The sequence below is a fragment of the Lepidochelys kempii genome, chromosome 3 (assembly GCF_965140265.1).
Source record: "Lepidochelys kempii isolate rLepKem1 chromosome 3, rLepKem1.hap2, whole genome shotgun sequence".
In the NCBI taxonomy this organism is placed as follows: Eukaryota; Metazoa; Chordata; order Testudines; family Cheloniidae; genus Lepidochelys; species Lepidochelys kempii.
In genome coordinates this window covers 139,653,307-139,675,534 of record NC_133258.1, presented here as the reverse complement: position 1 = coordinate 139,675,534, position 22,228 = coordinate 139,653,307, and the positions used below count along the sequence as shown (strand labels likewise).

Genomic DNA, 22,228 nt, shown 5'->3' with positions numbered 1-22,228 from the left:
TGGCTCTGCACCCTCTGGAGTGCCATACTCATGCGCCGGTACATGAGGCTCCGCCAGCCCTGCACTGGCTCAGTTCCATCTTACCGCCCATGACAGTTGCAGGAACAGTGCTTTTGCTTCAGCAAACCTCTAATGGTTTCTTCTGATTCCTGTTGTAAACGGTTGTTAGTAGTTGTCGTTACAGATAAGTATTATATAGTTTCTCACTATTAGTTAGTTCCTTTATGGGATATCGTTCCTGGGATGGGACATGCCCCGGTCCCTGGGCTTCAAACCACGTGTGGCGTGTGCTAAGCCTATGCCGGTCAGCGACCCTTACTCCAGCTGCTTTAACTGTTTCGGGGAAGCCCATGTTCATGATAAGTGCAGGATTTGAAGGGGCTTCTGACTGTGAACCCAGAAGGAAAGGGACTTCAGAGTTAAAGCTATCCTGATGGAAGCTGCGCCGACATAGATGTCTGACCCAAGACAGCCAGACTTGGCACTGAGCATGTCCACCTCAGAGTGCAGTGCTCCTCCAGCACCATGTCTTTCTCGGCACCATTCAACATCCCGGCGCCAAGGAGTAGATAAAAGAAGTGCACAAAGATAGGGCGCTCCCCAGTGCCCACGGGGAATACGAAAGACTTAGAAAGAGAGTTGCAACCCACATCAGGCCTCTCTGTCTCGCAGAATTGTGCAACCCCACCAGCCCAGTCCGGGACCCGCTCCGTAAATCTGGCAAAGATGTACCACATCTTAGGGTGCAGTCCATGCCTGAGGCCTTCCAGGCAGCTAAAGACTTCATGGCTTTGCTGGTCCCTCCTACACCATAATCGGCAGTCGGTTACCAAGCCAGCTAAGACAGTTGTCTCGTGTCACCTGCTTTAGTGTTCCCACAGTGGTCCCCTACATGGCGCCAGCTACCGTATCCGAGTGCATCCCAAACCTCGAGATAGCATTCCCCAGCTGGCCAGCAATGGTCACTGTTCCCCAGGAGCCGATCACCTGAGCCCCGGTACCTTGCTTCCAACTCTAGACATTGGTTTCTGGAACCCAGATATTGCTCTTCCTCCTGGCACCAGTCCCCGGAGAGGCACCAATCTGCTGAGCAGAGATGATGCTCGCTGGAGTCTCAACGATGATCCCTGGACTCCTGGAACCCATCACTGGTATCCCATAGCCAGTCCCCAGAGCATCACTCCCCAACAGCCCATCATAGCCATTCGAAGTGTGCCTCTGTTGTGCTCCCATGGTCTTCCTACAAGGAAGGGATCATTGGATTCTGAGACCACACCCCCACAAAAGAGGCACCATCCTCCGGCATACCAACCAGATGTGGGCACCATTCCGCCCATGGGCCTGTGGCCCCTGAGTCAATGGCCAGTCCAGTGGCAATGCTGGAATCCATGGGGGTTCCCTGCAGTACTAAGACCTTTCTCCCATCCACCTTCGGTGGCGGTGTCAGAGAAGCATGCCATGTCCCCCCCCCCACTCCCACACCCCGCCACTTGCACCGGAGCAGACATCGGACTCAGAGCAGGGTATTGAGACCCCAGGTCCTCCCCCAGCAGAGATGGTTTACGGAGAGGTAGGAGCCCTCATCCCTCCTCCACTGGTGGCTTCTTCCTCATCCTCCCCTGACAAGGCGCACATGGGCCTCTCTAAAACTCTATTCCTGGATGATTTTAGAGCTCATCAGGAGCTCTTCAAGCGGTTGGCAGCCAATTTGGGCCTTGAGGCAGAGGAGTTTAAGGAGCCCACAGACCCGCTCTTTGACATCTTAGCCATGGCTGCCCTTTCTAAGGTGGCTTTGCCGGTGCATGAGGGGGTGATCAAACTGGTAAAAGCCCTCTGTGGCAGACCTCCCTCATCTCTGCCCCCTACTTCCAAATGGGCACAAATGAAATACTATGTGCCCGCAAAGGGGTTTGAATGTATGTTTACTCACCCTCCTACAGGATCGCTAGTAGTCTCTGTGGCTAATGAGCAGGACAGGCAAGGCCAGACTAATTCTACTCCCTGAAATAAAGAGGCCAAATGTCTGGACCTGTTCAGTAGGAAAGTTTATTCTCCCACAAGTTTACAGCTCCTTATTGCAAATCAGCAGGTGTTGCTGGGGCGATATGATTTTAACATTTGGGACTCACTGGCCAAATTCAAGGGCTCTCTGCCACAGGACTCGATACAGGAAATTGTGACCATTACGGGAGACGGAAAAGCGGTGACTAGAGCATCTCTCCAGGCAGCTCTGGACGCAGCGGACTCAGCAGCCAGGTCAATGGCTTCAGCAGTGGTTATGAGTCATGGTTTATGGCTGTAGTCATCGGGACTTCCCCAAAAGGCACAGCAATTGGTCCAGGACCTCCCCTTTGAAGGTGCTGCCCTGTTTTTGGACCAGACAGTAAGCTTCACGGCCTCAAAGATTCTAGGGCCACGTTACGCTCCTTGGGCCTCTATATCCCTTTGGCCTCTCGTAAACATTTCAAGCCATCACAGCTGTCTTGCTTCTCAAATGTGACTAGGCATGAACCCCACGAGAAAAAAGGGAAAGGGCTCAGATGCTGACAGAGGCAAGCACCATTTTCCACTGCCCAACAAGGCACCAACCATTTCCCAAGCAGAAAAAAGCAGGCCTTTTGAATGTGCACTTGGGGACAGATTACTAGTCTCCCTCCTGGATCAGCAGCCCCCTCCTTTGCTTCTGGACTGCCTTTTGCCCTACCTCCCTGTCTGGGTGGCTATTACATCAAACTGCTGGATACTGAGCACCATCACAGTGAAGGGCAATCCGCTTGGCATGCGAGGTGTTCCTCCCCCAACTCGCGGGCAAAACAGTGCAAGTGTTGATGGACAATACAGCGATGATGTTCTACATCAACAAGCGAGGAGGGCCCCGTTCCACAGTCCTTTATCAGGAAGCCCTCAGACTATGGAACTTTTGATTGAAGCATTCCATCCACATAGCGGCCACTCACTTCCCCAGGGAATGGAACATGCTAGCAGATCGCTTCAGCTGGTCCTTCTCCTCTGATAATCTGTGCCATCTTCCAGAGGTGGGGGACTCTCCAGGTGGATCTGTTTACCATGGCAGAGAACAAGAAGTGTCACCTCTTTTGCTTGAGACTCGGCCAGGGCGGGACACTCCTATCTGATGCCTTTTTCCATCGATGGTTGGACCAGCTGCTGTACACTTTTCTGCCAGTTCCTCTGGTTCACAAGGTGCTCCTGAAGATGAAAGCGGACAAGCCAAAGGTCATCCTCATCGCTCCGGAATGGCCTCGCCAACACTGGTTTGGCATGCTCTTAGACCTAGCAGTCGCAGCCCATGGACTCTTCCCCTGAGACCGGACTTAATTTCACAGGATCAAGGGCGGCTTTTCCATCCAACCCTCACAGGCCTACACTTGGCAGCATGGCTGCTTTGTGGCTGAATCTGGATGAGAGGGAGTGCTCTGTCCAGATGCAGCAGGTCTTGCTACATAGTAGAAAGCCCTCTACCAGGGCAACCTACCTAGCCAATTAGAAACGCTTCCCATGTTGGGTGGTCAAATGAAGTCTTTCCCCAAGCAGGCATCACTGCAGTCCATGTAAAGCTCCAAGGCCTGTCTCTGTCTTCTATAAAGGTCTGTTTGGCGGCCATCTTGGCTTTACACCCACCTTTTCAGAGCAGATCAGTTTTTGCCCATGATATGACACTCAGGTTTCTGAATGGCATGGAGCCACTTTATCCTCAAGTTCGTGACCCTATCCCACCGTGGGATCTGAACCTGCTGCTGTCAAGGCTCATGGGGTCCCCTTCAAGCCATCAGCTTTGTGTTCATCGATGCTTCTCTCATGGAAAGTTTTTTCGTGGCCATAATCCCTTTGGCCTGCAGAGTCTCTGAAATTACAGCGCTCCCTTCCAAACCACCCTATACAGTGTTCTATACAAAGACAAGGTCCAACTGCAGCCCCACCCTGCCTTCTTGCTGAAAGTGGTGTTGCAAAAATCAGGATATATTCCTGTCAATATTCTTTCCAAAGCCTCATAAATCCAGCAAGAAATGCAGTCTACATACCCTGGATGTTAGATCGGCATTGGCCTTCTACCTCAAGAGGACCAAGCCCTTTTGCAGTAGCAGACAAGATGAAAGGCCGGCCGGTTTCCTCCCAGAGGATCTCCTCGTGGATAACTGCCTGCATCAGGTTCTGCTGTGAGCAAGAAAGGGTGTCACTGCCAACTGTCTTGACCACCCGTTCCACCAGAACGCAAGCTTTGTCAGCAGCCTTCCTTTTGCAGGTACTGATACAGGACATCTGCAGAGCTGCAACCCGGTCTTCAGTCCACACCTTCACGTCCCGTTACGCTGTTACCCAGCAAACCAAGGATGGCATAAGCTCTGGTAGAGCAGTGTTGCAAGCTGCAAGACTGTGAACACTGAGCCCACCTCCAGGGATGCTGCTTGTGAGTCACCTAATATGGAATCAACAGGAGCAAGCACTTGAAGAAAAAATGCTTACCTACCTTTCATAACTGTTGTTCTTCAAAATGTGTTGCACATGACCCACCCTCCTACCCCACTGTCAGAGTTGATGGCAAGAATGAACTGAGAGGGTGCAGGGCCGGCGGTGCCTCATATACCGGCACATGAGCACAGCACTCCAGAGGATGCCAGAGCTGATCCTATGGATACCATCGGGGAAAAATCTCCAGCAGCGTTGCATGCAGTGCACACACACCTAACATGGAATGGACATGAGCAACACATCTTGAAGAACACCAGTTACGAATGGTAGGTAAACATTTTTCTTGCCACCAGGACTGGCAAAAACAGATATTTTTGTGTTCACTTCTCATGAAAGACACTGAAGTGCCATGCTGACATGCAACCTTATGAAAAACTAGACAGAAATGGCTTCTTTGCTTAATTCTGGCAGCCAGAAAAGGTTCCACTAACATTTTGGGGAAGGAGTTTCATTTCTGTATTCTCAGGAAAAGTGCAAGTTTCATCCAAAATTAGATTTAAGTGGACAAAACAACTATTTGAAGATTCAAATTCCAGACATACATTAATCGTTCAAGAGTTTTGTCGGTGTTTTTTGGGGGGAAGTGGGGGCTCCCAACCTCCAAATGTTTATATCCATTTAAGTTGTGCCATCCCACTACTGAATCATGTAATTATAGATTCCTCCAGTTTAGAATATGATGGTCACCTAGGCCATCTTTGAATATAAGGCCTATGGACACCAGAAGAAATTAAATTTCATATGGACAGAATTGAACTAAACAATTTTCTGGGCACTGAAAGCCTGTCTTTCTAAGATTAAAGATTAGTCTTTGCAGAACTAGACAAGCGGTGCCACAGCAATGCAGTACTTCTGACTCCATGCTATTGCATGTCAAAGTTTGTTGGCTAGTAACTGGAGTTCAAGTATATTGATGCCACACTTCCACATTTGCCCTTCTTCCATTTTCCCTTCTTCCATCACCACTAGTTTTTGGAATTGCTGTTTCCAGGCAAAAAATGGTTATGGTAAAGATTGTTTTCTCCTTGGGTCTATGCCAGCATAGTGAGTAGGCATTGATACAGCTGATCATTCTTTTAGATCTGCTTTTTAAAAGTTCTGAATTTGTGCAACTTGGTAGACCTCGTAATGAGTGGTGGTTTTCTGTGAAGACAACATAGTTTGGACAAATTCTGTTATGACAGCAAGCAATCTTTGCATCAGAACCTACAACATAACATGGTCTACATTTCTTGTTTTTCATAATTTTAAAACTTTTTTTACAGTTATTAGAAATTGTTTCCTCGGTGCTCAGATACTACAATGTTGAGCGCTATATAAAAGCCCAAAAGGATGGATGATGGTAGTATCAAGGAAATCAAGAGTCAGTTAACATTCTTAAAATAACTGCAAAACTGAACATCTATATGGATTGGATAAACAAGGCTACCAGGAAAAAACTATTTGAGGGAACAGCATATTGTTGTAATGAACAATTCCAGTACATACTACTAATATGATTAAAATGGTAATAAGCTTTACAAGGTTAGTCTGATTATACCACCCTGATTAGCTGACTCTAATATTTCATTTCCTTCTTGAAATACTTTGTTAGGCGTTTAATAGCTCTACACAATTGTTTAATTCACCAATAGGATCATGCATCATTAATCAGTAATGTTAGTTATGTAGTGCTGCAACTTCTTGTGCAAGATTAGATTGGTACTGGAAGTTTTATTACATTTTGAAGTATAACAATATCTATTTTCTCCTTTTTATTTTGTAGACGTTTGTGAATGATGTGAGGATTCCTGAACAGACATACATTACTCTGAAGCTTGAAGATAAATTGAGATTTGGCTATGATATCCTTGTAATAAAAATGTACAGCTATTTGCAATGCATTTTTCTTGTAAAAGTATATTAGCTCCTCTTAGTTTAACTGATCATAAAGTGATCTGATTTGCATGCTTTTCATATTTCTTTAGTATTTATTAGAAGTAAATCTGCACCATATATTCCTCTGCCCATCAAAAAAATATGAATTGGGGAGAACCTGTAGTTTTAGAAATATTATGCCCAGTGGCAAATCAAGGATGGACTAAGGAATGTTCTCTGAAAAACAAGGGCTAAAGTAAGAACTTTAGACAGTTAAACTGTTGCTGAATGTTACAAGTTCCCGCTAGTATCAGAGATTAGCTGTGCTGCTGAAAGTACCATGGCCATCTTATTAATACTCTGTGCTTTTCAGTGAAATGTTTGTGAACAGCAACAGTAACAGAGAGAAGGTGAAGAATCAGTAGTGAACAGCCATACGTGCACATTGAGGAAGACAATGCTGGTTACTTAGTGAATGCTGACAAATACCTTGTAAGTGGCACAGTATTTCATATAAATGCTTTAAACACTAATTCAAAGAGAAATATGGAATTAATTTGTTCTGGCTGTTACAGTCAATGTGTCTGGTGAGGTTTTCATAAAGGAACTAGGAAGAACATGAGCAGTCCAACTCCAGAGAGAAAATCAACTTCTCCTACACTGAGTGGAACAAAATTTCCTATCTCTGTGTATGTTGCCCATCAAGAGGGAGATTAACAACAAGACTTACATATGGTAAAAGTGAGATTAAGCAATGTGAAATGTACACCAAAAAATATCCTCACTGTAAGTCAGTTTGGTGGGCTGGTGTTTTTCCAGTTTGTATAACGAAATCGCAGTAATGTCCTTTGGCATCTCCATGTGTCAGAACCCAGTATGTGAGGTAGTAAACTCTTGCAAAGCTGGGCAATGTGTCTGTTACATGCCTTCTCAGCTTTTCCAGTGCTCCCTGGAAACATATAAAAGGATAGGAAGGATAGAGCAGCCATGTTACCCTTTGTCTTTCTAGCTGAAGAGGCAATGGCTGTCAGGTTTGCTTAACCTAGCAACGGACCTTCCAATGTCTCTATCTCACAGAGAAGGTTTGCTACTGGAAAAAACATTCCTTCATCCAGGACCAGACAGCTTCAAATTGGACACTTCTATGAAATAATTATCATCACTCTCATGGAGCTGAAACAGAAGTTAACACAGAAAACTTATTCTCTTGGCTGGCGCAAACTCAGTGTTAAATAACTGAAACACAGCCTTGAGTTCCTCCAGGAAGGCCTTAATGTGGATGTATGAATGTCTCAGCAAAAAGGTGAAATCTCTATAATGTATGGAGGCATAGTATAATGATATAAGTATAATATAATGTTAATAGCCTGTTCAAGAAAAAGAAGTTTTGAGTAAATTCCAACATTAAATGCTTCCTTAGGTCAACAACCCATATTCCAGCCTTTCAAAGTCAGCACGTGACCTTGGAACCTCTCGTTCAGCTCCTTACTGCGCTACCCGGTTTGAACTCCTTCAGGAGCTATCATTTCACTTCCTATCTATTAAAGTAGACATCTGGATAGCCGTTGTCTCCAATCAGATGAGTTTTGAAATCTGAATGTTTCTCCAGTGAGACCCTATATTGTATTTTTATTTCAGACAGGTAGTCTTCACAATTCATTCATTCCCAAAGTAAATTCAAGAAATGTTCCTCCTTCTGTTAAGCATCAAAATCTAGTCACTAGGAGCACTGATAATCTGCGTACTCATGTCACCTGTATTGAGATCTGCTGGGCAGCTTCATGGCCATCTGTAAATTGAGCATATTGGTCATCCAGTCTCTAGTCAACTTCATTTTTGGAAAAAGTCTTCTTTACACCCTAGTGGTCAGAGGAAGGAGAAGGGTAAATAAATACCTCATTTTAGATGTCCATATTTAAAGGATGAGTCTGCATCCCACCCTGGAGGCACAATCCTGTGAAAATCTGGTTGTAATGGATCTGTGGACTTGAGCATGATGAAGAATAGGAAAACTTATGTGTGCCTATCAGAAATTCCCCTTTTTTTTGAGTAATAAGATCCACAGATCTGGCCTGTACTGCAAATAAATAGAAAATCCAGAATAAAGATGGAAATTTACATCCAAAGATTTTGGGTTTGTTTCATTAGGGGACATTGCCCATGCTCTACAGTAGTATAAGTTGTGTTTTTTCTTCTAAGTATAGTTAACACAATCTGTAATTTAAGAAAGTACAAATGAATCATCCTGCCTGTGGAAGATGACACAACTGGAGCTAACTTCAGCGGGCTAGGACGTTATCTTGCATCCAAAGACTGACTGACCTTGTTTGAGCCCCACACTCCAAGTAGACTAAGGTACTCTGTGGACCTCACTACTTTAAAAAAAAAAAAAAAAGAAAAGAAAACTTCCAATTAAGCACAGATACATTTTCCAATTCTAGACATTGCTCTAAATGTTAGTATATTAAATGGAAAAAAAGAATAAGATGGTGACATAACGTTGGTCACATACACTGATACATAAGTATATCTCATGATCTTTCATGGTCAATCCTTGTCCTCCCAAACCTTTGTTTACTGTCATTCCTTGTTGTATGCCTAATTTGTAAACTCTTCACAGCAAGGACTCATCACTTTTGTACTACTGTATTTACAAGCTATTGTACTGTATTTATTACAAGTAATGAATCAAAATGTGTTTATTTTGACAAATATACTTCATAATATGTTAGTCATAAATGTAATTTTTTTTTGAAAACTGATCTTAATAATATGAGACTACATTATAGTATCTTCTGGATCTTTTAGAAGCTGGATGAGACTGTCAGGGGTTTTGTGAGAGCTTTTGTAAGTAAGCAAAGTAAGAATTTATCAAATTTCTAATCTTGTATTGTTTGGTATTTTCATCCTATTAAGTTACATTTATTCCATTTTAAAGAAAAAAATCTCAATTTTTTGCTGTGGCTTATCTTAAAGTAAGACTTTCTGTCTCTAGTGTAAATTTTTTTGGAGCTGTGAAACTTTTCAGGTTGTTTTCCTTATCATTTCATACATACTAATCTTTTTACTGTAGTCAGAGGTGAAATGAGGGTCCCTGAAGAAGCCCTTAAGGTAATAACATGCAATCACTACTGTCACAGTTTAAGGGTTAACTGCACCTTTGGCCTCCCCTCCCCCCATTTTGCCTTCTCAGGGCAACCACTTAAAGTTTCAAGTTTTTTAGTGGTCACCTTTCTCATGTGGAGACCCATGTCTCTCTCTCCAGGCCAGGTTTTAGGTTTGCAATCCCTCTGCACCTCACTGTGAGTTCTCCAGCAGATCTGACTTGGGTCCAGCAGTGGTTCACTCTTTCTCCAGGTGCTAGACTACAACAGTGCAGACCAGTTATTAACCAGCATTCACAAAACAAAGTACATTTACTCTTGAGTCATAAGCATCAAAGACCAAACATTAAAAGCAAAGAAACAAACAAACAAAAAAATAAACACCCACATCATCCAACAGATCTACACATATGCTAAAAGCTTACTAGAAGTCATTCCAGCTCCAGCATTTGGCTCTGGTTGGTTTCAGTCTTTGAAATCCCTCCACTGGGTTTTCTCTCCTGGTTTTACAATTTCACATCATGTTTCAGATCAAGAGCAAGAACACCCTGGGGCAGTTCAGCTGTTTCTTTATAGAATCTGGGCATTTGATTTCTGGCTGACTGTAACAGATAACACCAGTCAGTGCTCTTCTTCTCAGGGGGCAAAGCTTCAAAGTCTGAGTTTTTGAGTAACTGGCACTGGGGATTTTGTATTAACCGCCTAATCCCCCAGGAAACCAACTCACTGAATCAGGACACTGAAAAGGCATTCAACATCTATTATACCAGAAGTCCATGACTCTCTGGCACATTTCGATATACTAGTCTTTCGAAGTCCTCATGCGTCCCAGATTTCCATCTGTCACACCTTTATTTATGTATTCTGCCCTTCTCTGTATATGTATAACTATAGTTTATGCAGTTTATTTTAGTTAAGATCTTTTTCTTTTTTTCTTAAATGTTGTTTAGCATGAAAAATTTACAAGTCAACTCCAGTTATCCCAAAAATCCTCAGAGGCAGAAGGATCAAAGCCAGTCAGCTCCACAGGTACAGAGCCAAAGGTACCAGATGCCACAGGTGAAGTGCATCACAAAGCTACAGAAGCATTGAAATCTGAAGAAAAATCTATGGGTGAGATAAATTTTTGTAGCAATACAAAGTATAATTAGAGAAGGCAAGTTTTTTCTTTCCTCAGATATTTCAGCAGATACTGTAGACATGTTGCAGAAGAGATTTTTAAATGTATATATTTTTAAAAGGTTTAATAATAAACCTCAGAATTTCTAGCTTTCTTTATCACAGCATCTAGACATGAATATAAAAACTTGCATAAGTTTTTTTGCTCTGAGTTTTCTGAATTTCCAGCTCTTCTCCTGCACACAGCCACCACACCCAGTGCAAACTTTTGTGAACTTTAGCAGTGGTAGAGTGGCACTTTATTGAATTTATTCACTAATGAAACTTTTCAGTTAACCAGTAATATTTTTTAGTACTCTTCCATTCTTGATAGTTCTATTTTGTTGTATTTTTCTGTTTTAGTAGATTATAGCATAATTTATTATTTTTTCTGGTTATATTAATATTATTTGTATTACTTTAGCGCTTAGGGACCCTGATAATGGACCAGGACACCATTGTGCTCGGCGCAATGCTAACACAGAAGAAAGGACAGATTTTGTCCCAGAGAACGTACACTCATCTGAGAGGTAGGAGATATGAATTCAAATCTTCTCTGTCTGATTCAGAAGATGGATTTGAATCCACATCTCCTATCTCCCAGGTGAGCGTCTTACTCAACAGGGTATATAGTTGTTCGTTCTCTCTCTCCCCTCCCCTTCTCCCCCCACCCATGAATATTTTTGTAAAGTTGGAACAGCTTCATTATAAGCAATTGAGAGCAGAATACCCTATAGTCTACTGGTTAGGGCACTCATCTGCTAGGGGAGAGATTTGCATTCAAGGCCCTGCTCCCATGAATATTTAAGTATTTATACAAAATGGAATGTATTCAACAGGAAAGATTGAGAGTAACCCACCCCCGAATAGCCTATAATTTGGTGGTAAGGACGCTCACCTGGGAAGGGAAGATCTTAATTTAGATCCCTATTCTAGAGTGGGAATTCAAACCTGGTTTTCCCATCTGTCAAGCAAGTGTCCTAACCATTGGGCTAACGGGGCGCACAGATTTTCTTTCTTATCAGAATCAACCTGAAAACATTTTCATTTTATTGAATTAAACTATATGAAAAAATTTTCCCAGCTCTACTCGGAAGTGTATTGATTTTTATTTCAGCCGCTTGTTACATACGTAAGTGTTTTCTATTGTTCATGCAGTTAAATACACTAAAATTCACTCTATTGTTTGTTCCTGGGTTTTTTTAAACTACAGTATATTCTAAGGTAGAAGAACATTGTTTTGGAAGAAAAATAATTAGATATATGGATATTTTAAATTGTATTAAATATTTGAAGCGGCCATCAATTTATTTGTGGGTGAAGATTAACCCTTTGAACACTACTGAACAAACCATTATTTGCTAGCAAGGTAGAAGTTCACAAATTGTCCTTATTTCTTAGCATGCAAATAGTGCATATTACTGTCAAAATATAGAATACTTTCAGATACTCTATTTTGTGCGCCAAACAAAAATGTCTGATATAAAATTATAGAGATATGGGAATTCTGAAAAGGAAACAGAGCTGTTTTTACCATAGAGAGCACATATACCCAGTCACTGAGATATCTGGTGTTGAAATACAATATAAAATAAGTTAAGATATATTCCTTTAGAACATCTGTATGATATTAAAGTTGCCAAATCTTAATAGGGTGCAATATTGTCTTAAGAAATATGAGTTGTTCTTAATATGGAGAGCAGGTCAGAGCTCAACTGACTGGTTAGTCATGGAGGTGGAATAACTGTTTCATATCTAATTTCTTACTTAACCCTTTCCTGTTCAGATACTTGTACTATGTATATTATAACTAAATCATGAGATTTAGTTCTTTTTTATAGTTATATTTTCTTACTTAAATATGGCTTTAAAAATAGTGTAGTCTAACTATTATATAAGTGTGTACGTATTGGTGTTCTTTAGTAACTGCCAGCTATTTGAAACCTTGGCAGCATTACAAAATTTGATCAGTTTTCCATGTGATAGTATTCCAGTGAAAGTTCAATGTGGGTAAAAGAGAGAATCCTTTCACAGAAATGGTAGCTTTTAATAATGTACTGATAGTGAGTTGATTTGTCTTTTAAATGAAAGCAGAAAATAATATTTAAAAATACTATGCAGTAGCAGCAAGATGTAAGTCACTTGTATTTGCATAAATTCCTAAGCAAGCAGTTTTGGTCAGATCATTAGTAAGCTTTTATATTTAGCATGCAGGTCATTTGTTCAGACATTAAATTGGTTTTGTATTGGAGGAAACACAAGCAATCAAACTGTTTCAACTTTCAACATACAAGTTCCATCAGAATTTCTCTTTCTCCTTGTCACTTGTATCTAAACATCTTATGTAAAGTAAATGGTGAATTAATTTCTTTGGTTTTGGAATATTTTTATAGATCTTTCTGCCATGCCTCGTGGTACACCTTTGTATGGACAGCCATCCTGGTGGGGTGAGGATGAAGCTGATGAAAAAAATGGTTGCAAACATGAAGAAAAAATACATGAAACAGGAGCTTCAGGTGAGACTGTTCAGAAAACATTTCAATTTGTAGTATCTTTTTTACTCTTTAGTAAGTAAGTAGCTCTTAAAATGTGGGACCCCACAGAGGTATATAAGAAAGATAACTGTTTTTCAATAATTAATGACTTATAACTATATAAGTTTTATATATATATATAAAATAACTAATTTTGTATGTTCTTTTATCACTGTTAAATACTGTTGCTTCACTAGTATCTGAACTTTATGCTGCAGAGTTGCCTTTCTCTGTTGACCTTCTGTTTTTTGTTGCTGTTTTATGACAGCAAATATGACAGATTTTCATCGTATTGGAGTCTATGGCTGAAATCCTGGCCCTATTGAAGTCAGAGGCAAAAACGCCCATTAATTTTATTGGAGCTAGGATTTTGCCCTTTGTGAATACCTTCTTTAGTTCTCCTCAACTATTGCCATGATGCAGGGGGCAGAGTTATTCGCCAAATATTTAATAAAGCTGTGCTTTCATGAACAAAAAGGATATAAATACATGTTGGAGATTCTGACTGCTTGAGAAATTTCTCAACTTCATTCTGTTTAATACCAATTCACATAGGTGCTGGAACTAGGGGATCTGAGGGTGCTGCTGCACCCCCTGTTTTGAAGTGGTTTCCATCATATACAGGGTTTACAGTTTGGTTCAATGGCTCTCAGCACCCCCACTATAAAAATTGTTTCAGCACCCCTAGCAACTCAACCCAGACAAAGATTTAATTATTTGATTCCACGTAATATCCGCTATGCATTTAATCCAAATTCTAATAAATGAGATTTTGTTAACCAGCCAAGTTTTTGGATTGCTGACAATTATTCAGTGATAAAAGCTAGGATAAGTTTGGCTAGTAAAAAAAAAAAAAGTTCATAAATAGCAGTTTAACAATAACAGAACTGTACTGTTCTGAGTACAGAGTATGTTACTTAAATCACTTTATACACAGTACAATAGCTTACTAGTGGATATAGTGAGTAAAGTCATTCTTCTGAACCAGTATCGATCTAATAGTGATTAAATCCACATCTGTCATTTGATATAATAAAAATTAATCTATTGTAATGGACACTGTCACCAAATCAATATCTCTGACTGTGAAAATAAATGGTTCTGTTTTGTTTTGCTGTGTGGATGCCAGCAATACAAGATTCCAAATTGGTTAGTCTCTAAGGTGCCACAAGTACTCCTTTTCTTTTTGCGTTCTGTGCTACTGTCATTCCTTAATGTTCCATCAGCGTTAATGTTAGTCCATAGTTAATGCAAAAAAAAAAAGAGATTCTGATTTATATGTTAAATTTGCAAGAAAAATCCTTGTTGTAATGTTCATTTACCCATAGTTTCTGTAACTAGGACTTTCCATTTCTACTACTTATGCTGTTAAAAGTTAGTTTGTGTAAAATATATGGCCAAAACTTACAAATGTGGGTACCTAAAGTTAGGCTCCTAAATCCATCATGAGGGTATTCAAATAAAAGTGGACTCACTTTGGAAAGTGTTGAACACTGACAAATCCTATTTAAATCAAGGCAAATCCAAGCCACTATTATTTAGGTGCCTATACATGGATTTGGGAGCCTTACTTTAGACTTCCACGTGTGTGTGTGTTTGAAGGTGGGTTTTTTAAAAAAAATTGGGATGATTTTTGTGTCCTTCCTCCTTTTACATCATCTGTTCTAGTTGCCATGAATCCTACCAGAGAGGGGTTGGAGCAAGCCCTAGAAGTCTCTTAAAATAACCCAAAATAACTTAAAAATGTAGTGAACTTAAAATCCAATATCTTAGGACCTTTGGGGACTATATGTGAGTTTGGCAGCCTTGGATTTCCACATTCTAATGGAATAAAGCTTTCACCACTAGGGCTTTAGATTAGTGAGTAGAGACTGGGTAAAGACCTCCAAAGGTTTCTTTTAAAGTGATGACTTTTTTGTGTAAACATTTTTTTGGTCACATTCTGAGGTTTTTGTGGCTCTTCTTGAGTCTATAGTTGGTCTAAGACACCTAGTTTTACAGGCATAGGTATACAGAAATAGTCACAATAATTTGCAAGAAACTCTCTAAATTTCACTACAAAAAATCTGTACTGTATGTAGGATAAATTAAATGCATGATGGTGTGATATAAAGGGTTTGTGAATACTTGTCTGAGATAACATAACTGCATAACTCATTTGTAAGTTCACCAACCTACACTTCATGTTAATTAAAAAATTATTTCTCTGAAGATACCATTTTTGCAGCATTCTCACTTCCGGGTCCCAATTCCCTAGCAAGGGACAGGTAGAATTCCGTGAATTCTGTGGGGTTTTGGTCTGTAAAGATGGTGGTAAAGTTCTCGTAATAAAGTCATCAGTGACTAAGAGCTGTCATATGTGGTTCTGTCTCCATTCCTCTCAACATAGGGAAAATTGCGTGTGTTGTGGGGCTGGGTAAGGAAAAATATCTGTTGCTGTCTGTGAAGGCAAGTAGAAAGTAGTGAGCTTTAGCATCATAGTACTTTTCTCCCTCAAGCTGTCTGATGAGCTCTTACCTTCTCCATCTCTTTGGGGCCCTCCCTTTAAAATGTGAAGTATATCGTCTTAGTGGTAGGGTGGTCCACCTTCTTCCTTTTTAAAATTGGGGGATTGTAAAACACTGGTCATGAAATCTTTCACTCTGTCATCCTTCTGTCTCTTCCATGGTGTTATTGCCGCCACCTCCTTTTTTCTCACCTGGTCAGATGCCAACATTTGTGGCATTGTTCACTCCATAGGTCAGTAGTCCTGACCGTTCTTCTGATTCAGAGGAGGAATATTGTATGTGAACATGTGGGAGGATAGTTTTCTTTTAAGAAAACAAAAGTCAAATGAAGAAGGGTAATTTTAAGAGGGATTTTAAAAAAAAAAATTGTATTCATTTTTGTTTAATGCTACATTTTGAATAGTGAAATTGTGCAATTCTGTGGTTTTTTTGTAATTTTTATGTAGGACTATTTGTTTTTTAAAAAAATTAAAAATAAAAAATAATCTCTACAGAATACATGTGCTGAAATAACGCCACTTTTTGGGTGACTTCTGAAGATCGCACCCAAGGTATGAAAGTACTCCAGAATGATGTGCAATTTGTTGTCTTATTTTATTCATACATTAAAATTGCTTTCTTCATAATAGCATAAGTACTTTGAAAGAGAGGAGTGGCTTCTACAGTGCTGTCTGAATTCAAAGAAAAGCAGATAAGATAAGCCAACATCTGATTAAACCAACTAGTCAATGAGATAAAAACCTGTCTCAGCAGTAGAAGGGAAGGAAAAAGAAAGTTTGTCTGTGCTAGAGAAGAACTTCAGTAATGAATGGAAGTCTAAAGGATCTGCTTAATGTGCTCAATTGTGGTAATTTACAAATAAAGTGAGGAATGGCAAGATTAGACAAAATTTTGATACAAGGTTATAAAAAATATTTGGGCATGGAGCCTCACAGGAGAATACATAATGTGCATCATCTCACTGTGTGAAACAGTTCCATTTTATCTTTGAAATACTTTTTCTTTGGTTATTTAATCATGAAGGTACCTGCTACAAACAGAATCACTGTCAGAGAGATTAAATAAAAATATTTGTTCAAATAGCTTCTTTTTTTAAATTGAAGGGTCATTACTTCTAACAAAGAATGGAATTCAACATGTGACAGAAGAATATAGTGAACAGACTTAAGTGAATAAAGTTGTACAAGAGCATTAAAGCCAAAAAAAAAAAAAAAGCCCCATGAAATAAACAAAAACCACAAACCCTATACTGGTGAATATTTGGTTCCTTTCTCTAAAAGGATTCAAATTGCAATAATTTAAAACTTTAAAACAAAAAATAGTGATTTTATTTTCTTAATCACTTGAGGTTATCAGTAGACTTTCAAACTCAGTCTCCATGTGTTCCAACTTCTCCGTATTTGATACGTATTAGATACGTATTGATACTTCTCCGTATTAGTGTTGGCAGAATGCCTGAGCAGACATGTCAGGTGGAAGGCCATCTTGAGGAGACAAAGGGCTTTTTCTGGACTGGCAGGAAGAAATGGATTGTGGCTCCTTTACTTGTCCCCTCGCCCTCCTCTTCACCTGCCGGTCAACTCCCTCCCAACCTCAGAGGGAATCACCTGAGCTGGTGGGTGGGCTGGTAGGGCTCAGGTAAACCATTGGCCCCTGCACACATTGGGGAGTGTATATAAGCCCTGGCCTTCCAGCATGAATCCCCTCTCATTTCTGGATTAACCACTCCCTCTCTCCCATACATAGAATTAGTGTAGGACTGGGTTTTTTGGTCTACTGTAGGCATTGTGATAGTTGCTTTTTGTGACTGGGAAGGAATTTTTCCATCACTGTCAGACGTTTGGCTAGGGTGGAGTGGGGGGTGGGGGCTTTGTCATCCCCGCAACAGCTCAGGAACCCTGTCAGGAGGTAAGGTTCAAGCTGTCATAATTTAGCAGGTGACAGGTATACAATGCAGGTATTTGCTCCTTAGAGGTCCCGTTCCCTGATAAACTAGCATTTGAATTAGCCTTCAAGACCATTCCTAAAGAAGCTGAGAACAGCTCCTAAAGTGTGGTTCTGCGAGGAGACCAACCCTCTTTCCCCAGACATTTAACCCTCATGTGAGGGGAGAGAGGTGGGGTCCCAGCAACGGGCTGGGAACCTACTTTGGAGGGCTGGAGGTCTAATGGCAGCCCTCCACCAGGTGGAAACAATTAAAGAAGGAACCATGATCTGCACTGTACAATTTATTGCTGAATAGGTTGAGTTAAGTTTAGTAAAGTTATGACCTAATTAAATCACATCCCTTGGATCCTGTCTGTCTTCTGACATGCGCAGGACAAACAATTTAGTTCTATGTGGTATACCTTAGTGGGCTTCCCTCCCCCAGAAAACCTGCTTTCCTGTGATACTAGTATTTGCTGTAGAACTGTTCCAAAGTTACTACATATTTTCACACAGTTTTAATACCAAATAAATTATTACATAGCCTTTTTTGGACCACTTCACTGGTGCATAATTTCCTGGGCTTGCTTCCCCTAAAGTTTTCATCCTTCCATTAAAACTTATTTTTGTTGCTTTTCAACAGACTTACATATAATTTTTGTGTGTCTCAACATTACAGCATAAGTACATTCAGGCAGAAATTGGAAAAACCATTCATGTGTGAGGGAACCATTCTTTATTTATTATAACTGGAACTCCTGTGAAATTTCACATCTCCTTGAATGTTGTTTCAACTTTTTAGATCTAACCTGTAGTCCAGCACTGACCAGCTGAGATAGTAGCATATAATTTGCTTTTTTTGTATGGTAAATCATTGCTATCTCAGATATTTAACACAAATGAATAAAAGATCTTTGAAACAGCCTTCTTAATGCAAGACTGTCTAGAACAATGGCCACCAAACTCTTTTGCTCGTGCACCCCCCCCCTTTACCAGGTCTGCCCCTGTCCCCCAGGAGCCGCACTAGGGAGCTGAGCCCGGGTGCTGGGAGCAGGGGCATGGCCTGGAGCGGAGCAGTGGGCGGAGTGGGGCTGGATGGCACTTCCTTCCCACCCCTCATGGGGGCTGGCCCAGGCCCTGCCATGGCCCACACACACACGTTACTCCACACACCCCCACATGGGTGTGCCCCACAGTTTGGGGACCATTGGTCTAGAACAAGTAAATTATAGATTCTTATATTTATAATTCTTCAAACTTTTGTTTCAATAACACAAATCCAAAAATTGTAATAAATTAATCTAAATAAGAGTCTCCATCAGACTTTAACAATTTGAAAAAAAAAAATTCTCTGTTGACTAGAAGGTAAAGTATACATTACGATAGATGGAGTATGATTTAATGAGGAGTTTGATATGGGAGAGTTGTTGCTGCTAAACCAGCTATGTGAAATTAGTCTTTAAAGTCTCAAGTTAATGAGATTATTTTGGTATTACTGTCTTTCAACCTTAATGGAAACTCTAATGGAAAATCTTCGTAGTAAACAGAACACAGTGGACTCGATTCCAAAAAGGCACATTCTTGTGCTTTTGTTAGAGAAATATAGTGATGTAATTTTATGAGCTATAGATCCATGAAATGGTGTATACAGTCATATATGACCCAATACTGCTGCTTTTGAGCTGAGTTCAAAGTACACTCATTTGCTCTAGCTTTCTCTGCTAGTGGAAAGTATACTGGGATCTAACTCTTCTCATCACACCCCTTTCCTCCACTCACCCCTTCTCCCCCCCAAAAAAGTATTTGTGGTTTCATTAATTGCTGTAGAATTTCGCATCACTAATTCTCCTAATCTGAATTTCTAAATCTAAATGTATAGGAATAGTGGACCAAAAACTTAAATTTTTAAATTCAGTTTAAGGCTTTGAGGAGAACATTATCTAAGTTCTTCATACAGTACTTTATAAGATAGGGACCTAAGTAGTTCTGAATTCCAACAGTGGGTAACTTTAAAGTATTTTTAATATGTAAAGTTTCTTTGCAGGTAACAAAAAACTGCCATTCTAGGGCAACACTAGAATATTAAATCTCTGAAAGATAAATTAAAAAGAGATCCAGGTGATCCTTAAAATTAAACAGTAAGGCCTCAATTCAGCAAAACACTTAAGTGCATGTTTAAATACTTTGAGGTACAGGGACCTAGAATAAGTGTGAGTAACGCTTATGTCAGCCTATGCAAGGCTATGGAAGTGAACGTGCACAGCATGTCACAGGAGGCATTCTGAACTTTGTAGATCAGGGACCTTTTAAAATATTTAGACAACGAAAGATAGCTTCTAATCCTCTTTTTGTAATTTTTAGTCAACTTACTACTTGTGAAAAGTGACATACAAAAGATAAAAACAAATGTTTAGAGAGCAACTTCACACATTTGCTAAAAGACAAGTTGCTATAACATAAAAATGTGGGGAAATATTTGTATTTAATAGTGATAAATTATTATTTAGATTTTTCTGGACCTGATGGGAAATATAGGACATAAAGTAAAGTCACTAGAAAATTGTGAACTATGAAAAGCAAAAGGGCCAATAAAGGAAAAGAGAGAGGAAGTATGAAAGAAAAAGCAATAGTCTGGAAAAGAATCAGAAAGGGGAAAAACAGAATAAGAGATGAGAAGAATGGGATTCCACTAGGTACTAATATTGGCACGTCTTAGCTTCTGTGTCTGAAAAATTGTGTTACATTTCTTTTCAAATAGTGGCTAACAAGACTTTTCAAGAATTTTGCATTATTTTACTGGCATGTAAATCTGCCATTCTGATCTCCAATTCATGCTTTTAGGTTTATCTGTCTCTAACGTTAGCATCTGGATTGATGGAGTGACTTTGTCATTTAAAAGAGAACATGGAAAAGCTATCAGTTTATTTATAGTCTTGCTACTGGACAAAATAATCACAAACTAGTCTGCTAAAATAGAAGAAAGGACAGTAACTGCAGATCTTTTTCTTTGTTCAACTTTTGCTGAAGTGCTCGTTTGAAAAATCTGTGCAACGTCAGGTCATTTTTTGTGTCGTTAAAGTGGAAAATATATAAAATCACACCGTGCGAAGTACAGAAGAGAATTTTTGAATAATAAATAACCTGAATATTGTGGAAATAGTTTCTTAAAACTGTTACGTGTTTTTCAGAAGTGCAGTACAAGTGCCTTAAAAAATCTCCAGTCTTGCAGGCCAACAGATGAATTCCATTGAATAACCATGAGTACATATACATACATTCTTGTCCTGCAGGACAAATGGAATTTTAGGGCCCCATAATTATTTGCGTGTGTGCAAAAAAACAAAATAAAAAACCAACATAGCTGTAAAACATGGTGCCAGTGAGGATACAAAGTGAGTTTTGCTGGGTTTTTTTTACCCAAGTTGTGAGTTCATTCCAATAAAATAATTTTCTGAATCCATATATTTTCAGATAAGATAATGTATTAGGCCAGGTGTTCTTCAAACTCTTTTATAGTGAACACCACCACTCAGTGACACCGGTGTCTCATGGATAGCCTTCCTGCCCAATCATGATCACTCAGACTACCTCTGCTTCCAACTCTTATGATTCTATTTCCAATCACACAATATCCCTGTGGCAATTGCAACGCTATTTGCTTCCCTGTTTGCCTCCCAGAACCTGCACCTGGTTCAGTTTCCTAGCTCAGGAACTGTGCAAGGTGGAAGATCATCTCCCTATACACCCCTTTATCCTCTGCCCCCTGCTACCGAGAAACTTACTCTCAACTCCTGCTTCCCCCATCCCACACCACTGCTCACAACCTTCCTTGCCCTCTCACAAATCTTCAAGCTCTACTTCCCAAGATAGGCTCTTTCCCCATCCAGGCTCCCTGCGCATGCAGTTCATGTGACGTCAGCCTTGACTTCTCCCACCATCCAGCCTCATTCGCTTTGCTCTCCAGCGCTAAGCACCAACTGCATTTTTCCTTGTGCTCCTCTGCTGCAAGACCAGGACATTGCTTCCTTCCTCTGACTATTCCTGCACTCCCCACACCAGCCTGGTGCTGTCCTCTCCCCAACCCACTCCACCAAAATGATAATTTAGAATCCATTCACAAATACATTTTTGTAATTCCTATTTAGCTCAGAAATTGTTGTGATGAACCACTTCAGTGTTAAGTGTTTATGTAGTTATGTTTCAGTTCTACATACATTTTCCTGATGCACAGATTGCTTGGGCAGTGCGGATTACTTTATGGTATTATGAAGGCAAAGGTGAGGCTATTTTACAGACTCTTATTCATTTTAATCTCTACAAATCTAATATAATACCAGTAATTTAATTTTAAAAGATAACATAGTTAGAGCATTCCCCGAAAGGAGATCTCCATCAACATGAAACTTGGGTCTTTTTTGTTTTTGCTTATACTACAGTGGAACATAGAAGATTAAAACTATATTACATTTTGTTTCTTGTGCTTCTTAATCATTGAAAAATCTCACCGTACACAAGATTGCAAAAGCTGTAGTTTGAAAAAAGTTCCTATTTTTTAGCTAATATATTTTGTTAAATTGGTTTTGTGCTTACTTTTAAAATAAATTCTTACCTGTTTTATGAGAAATCGCTCGTTGGCTTGTATGGGGAAATCTAT

The 22,228-nt window shown here is 40.1% G+C and overlaps 1 protein-coding gene across 10 annotated transcripts in view; it reads left to right on the top strand.

The window, feature by feature from the left end:
- The window catches only part of CEP170 (centrosomal protein 170), a 181,855-nt gene that overhangs the window by 64,739 nt on the left and 94,888 nt on the right, over window positions 1-22,228 (top strand). For all 10 annotated transcript variants that reach the window (XM_073338241.1, XM_073338248.1, XM_073338240.1 and 7 more), the window contains exons 4-7: window positions 6,254-6,335; window positions 9,401-9,456; window positions 10,400-10,562; window positions 13,001-13,123. In XM_073338241.1, coding sequence (XP_073194342.1) covers window positions 6,254-6,335; window positions 9,401-9,456; window positions 10,400-10,562; window positions 13,001-13,123 — 424 coding nt within the window. The remainder of the gene's footprint in view (window positions 1-6,253; window positions 6,336-9,400; window positions 9,457-10,399; window positions 10,563-13,000; window positions 13,124-22,228) is intronic.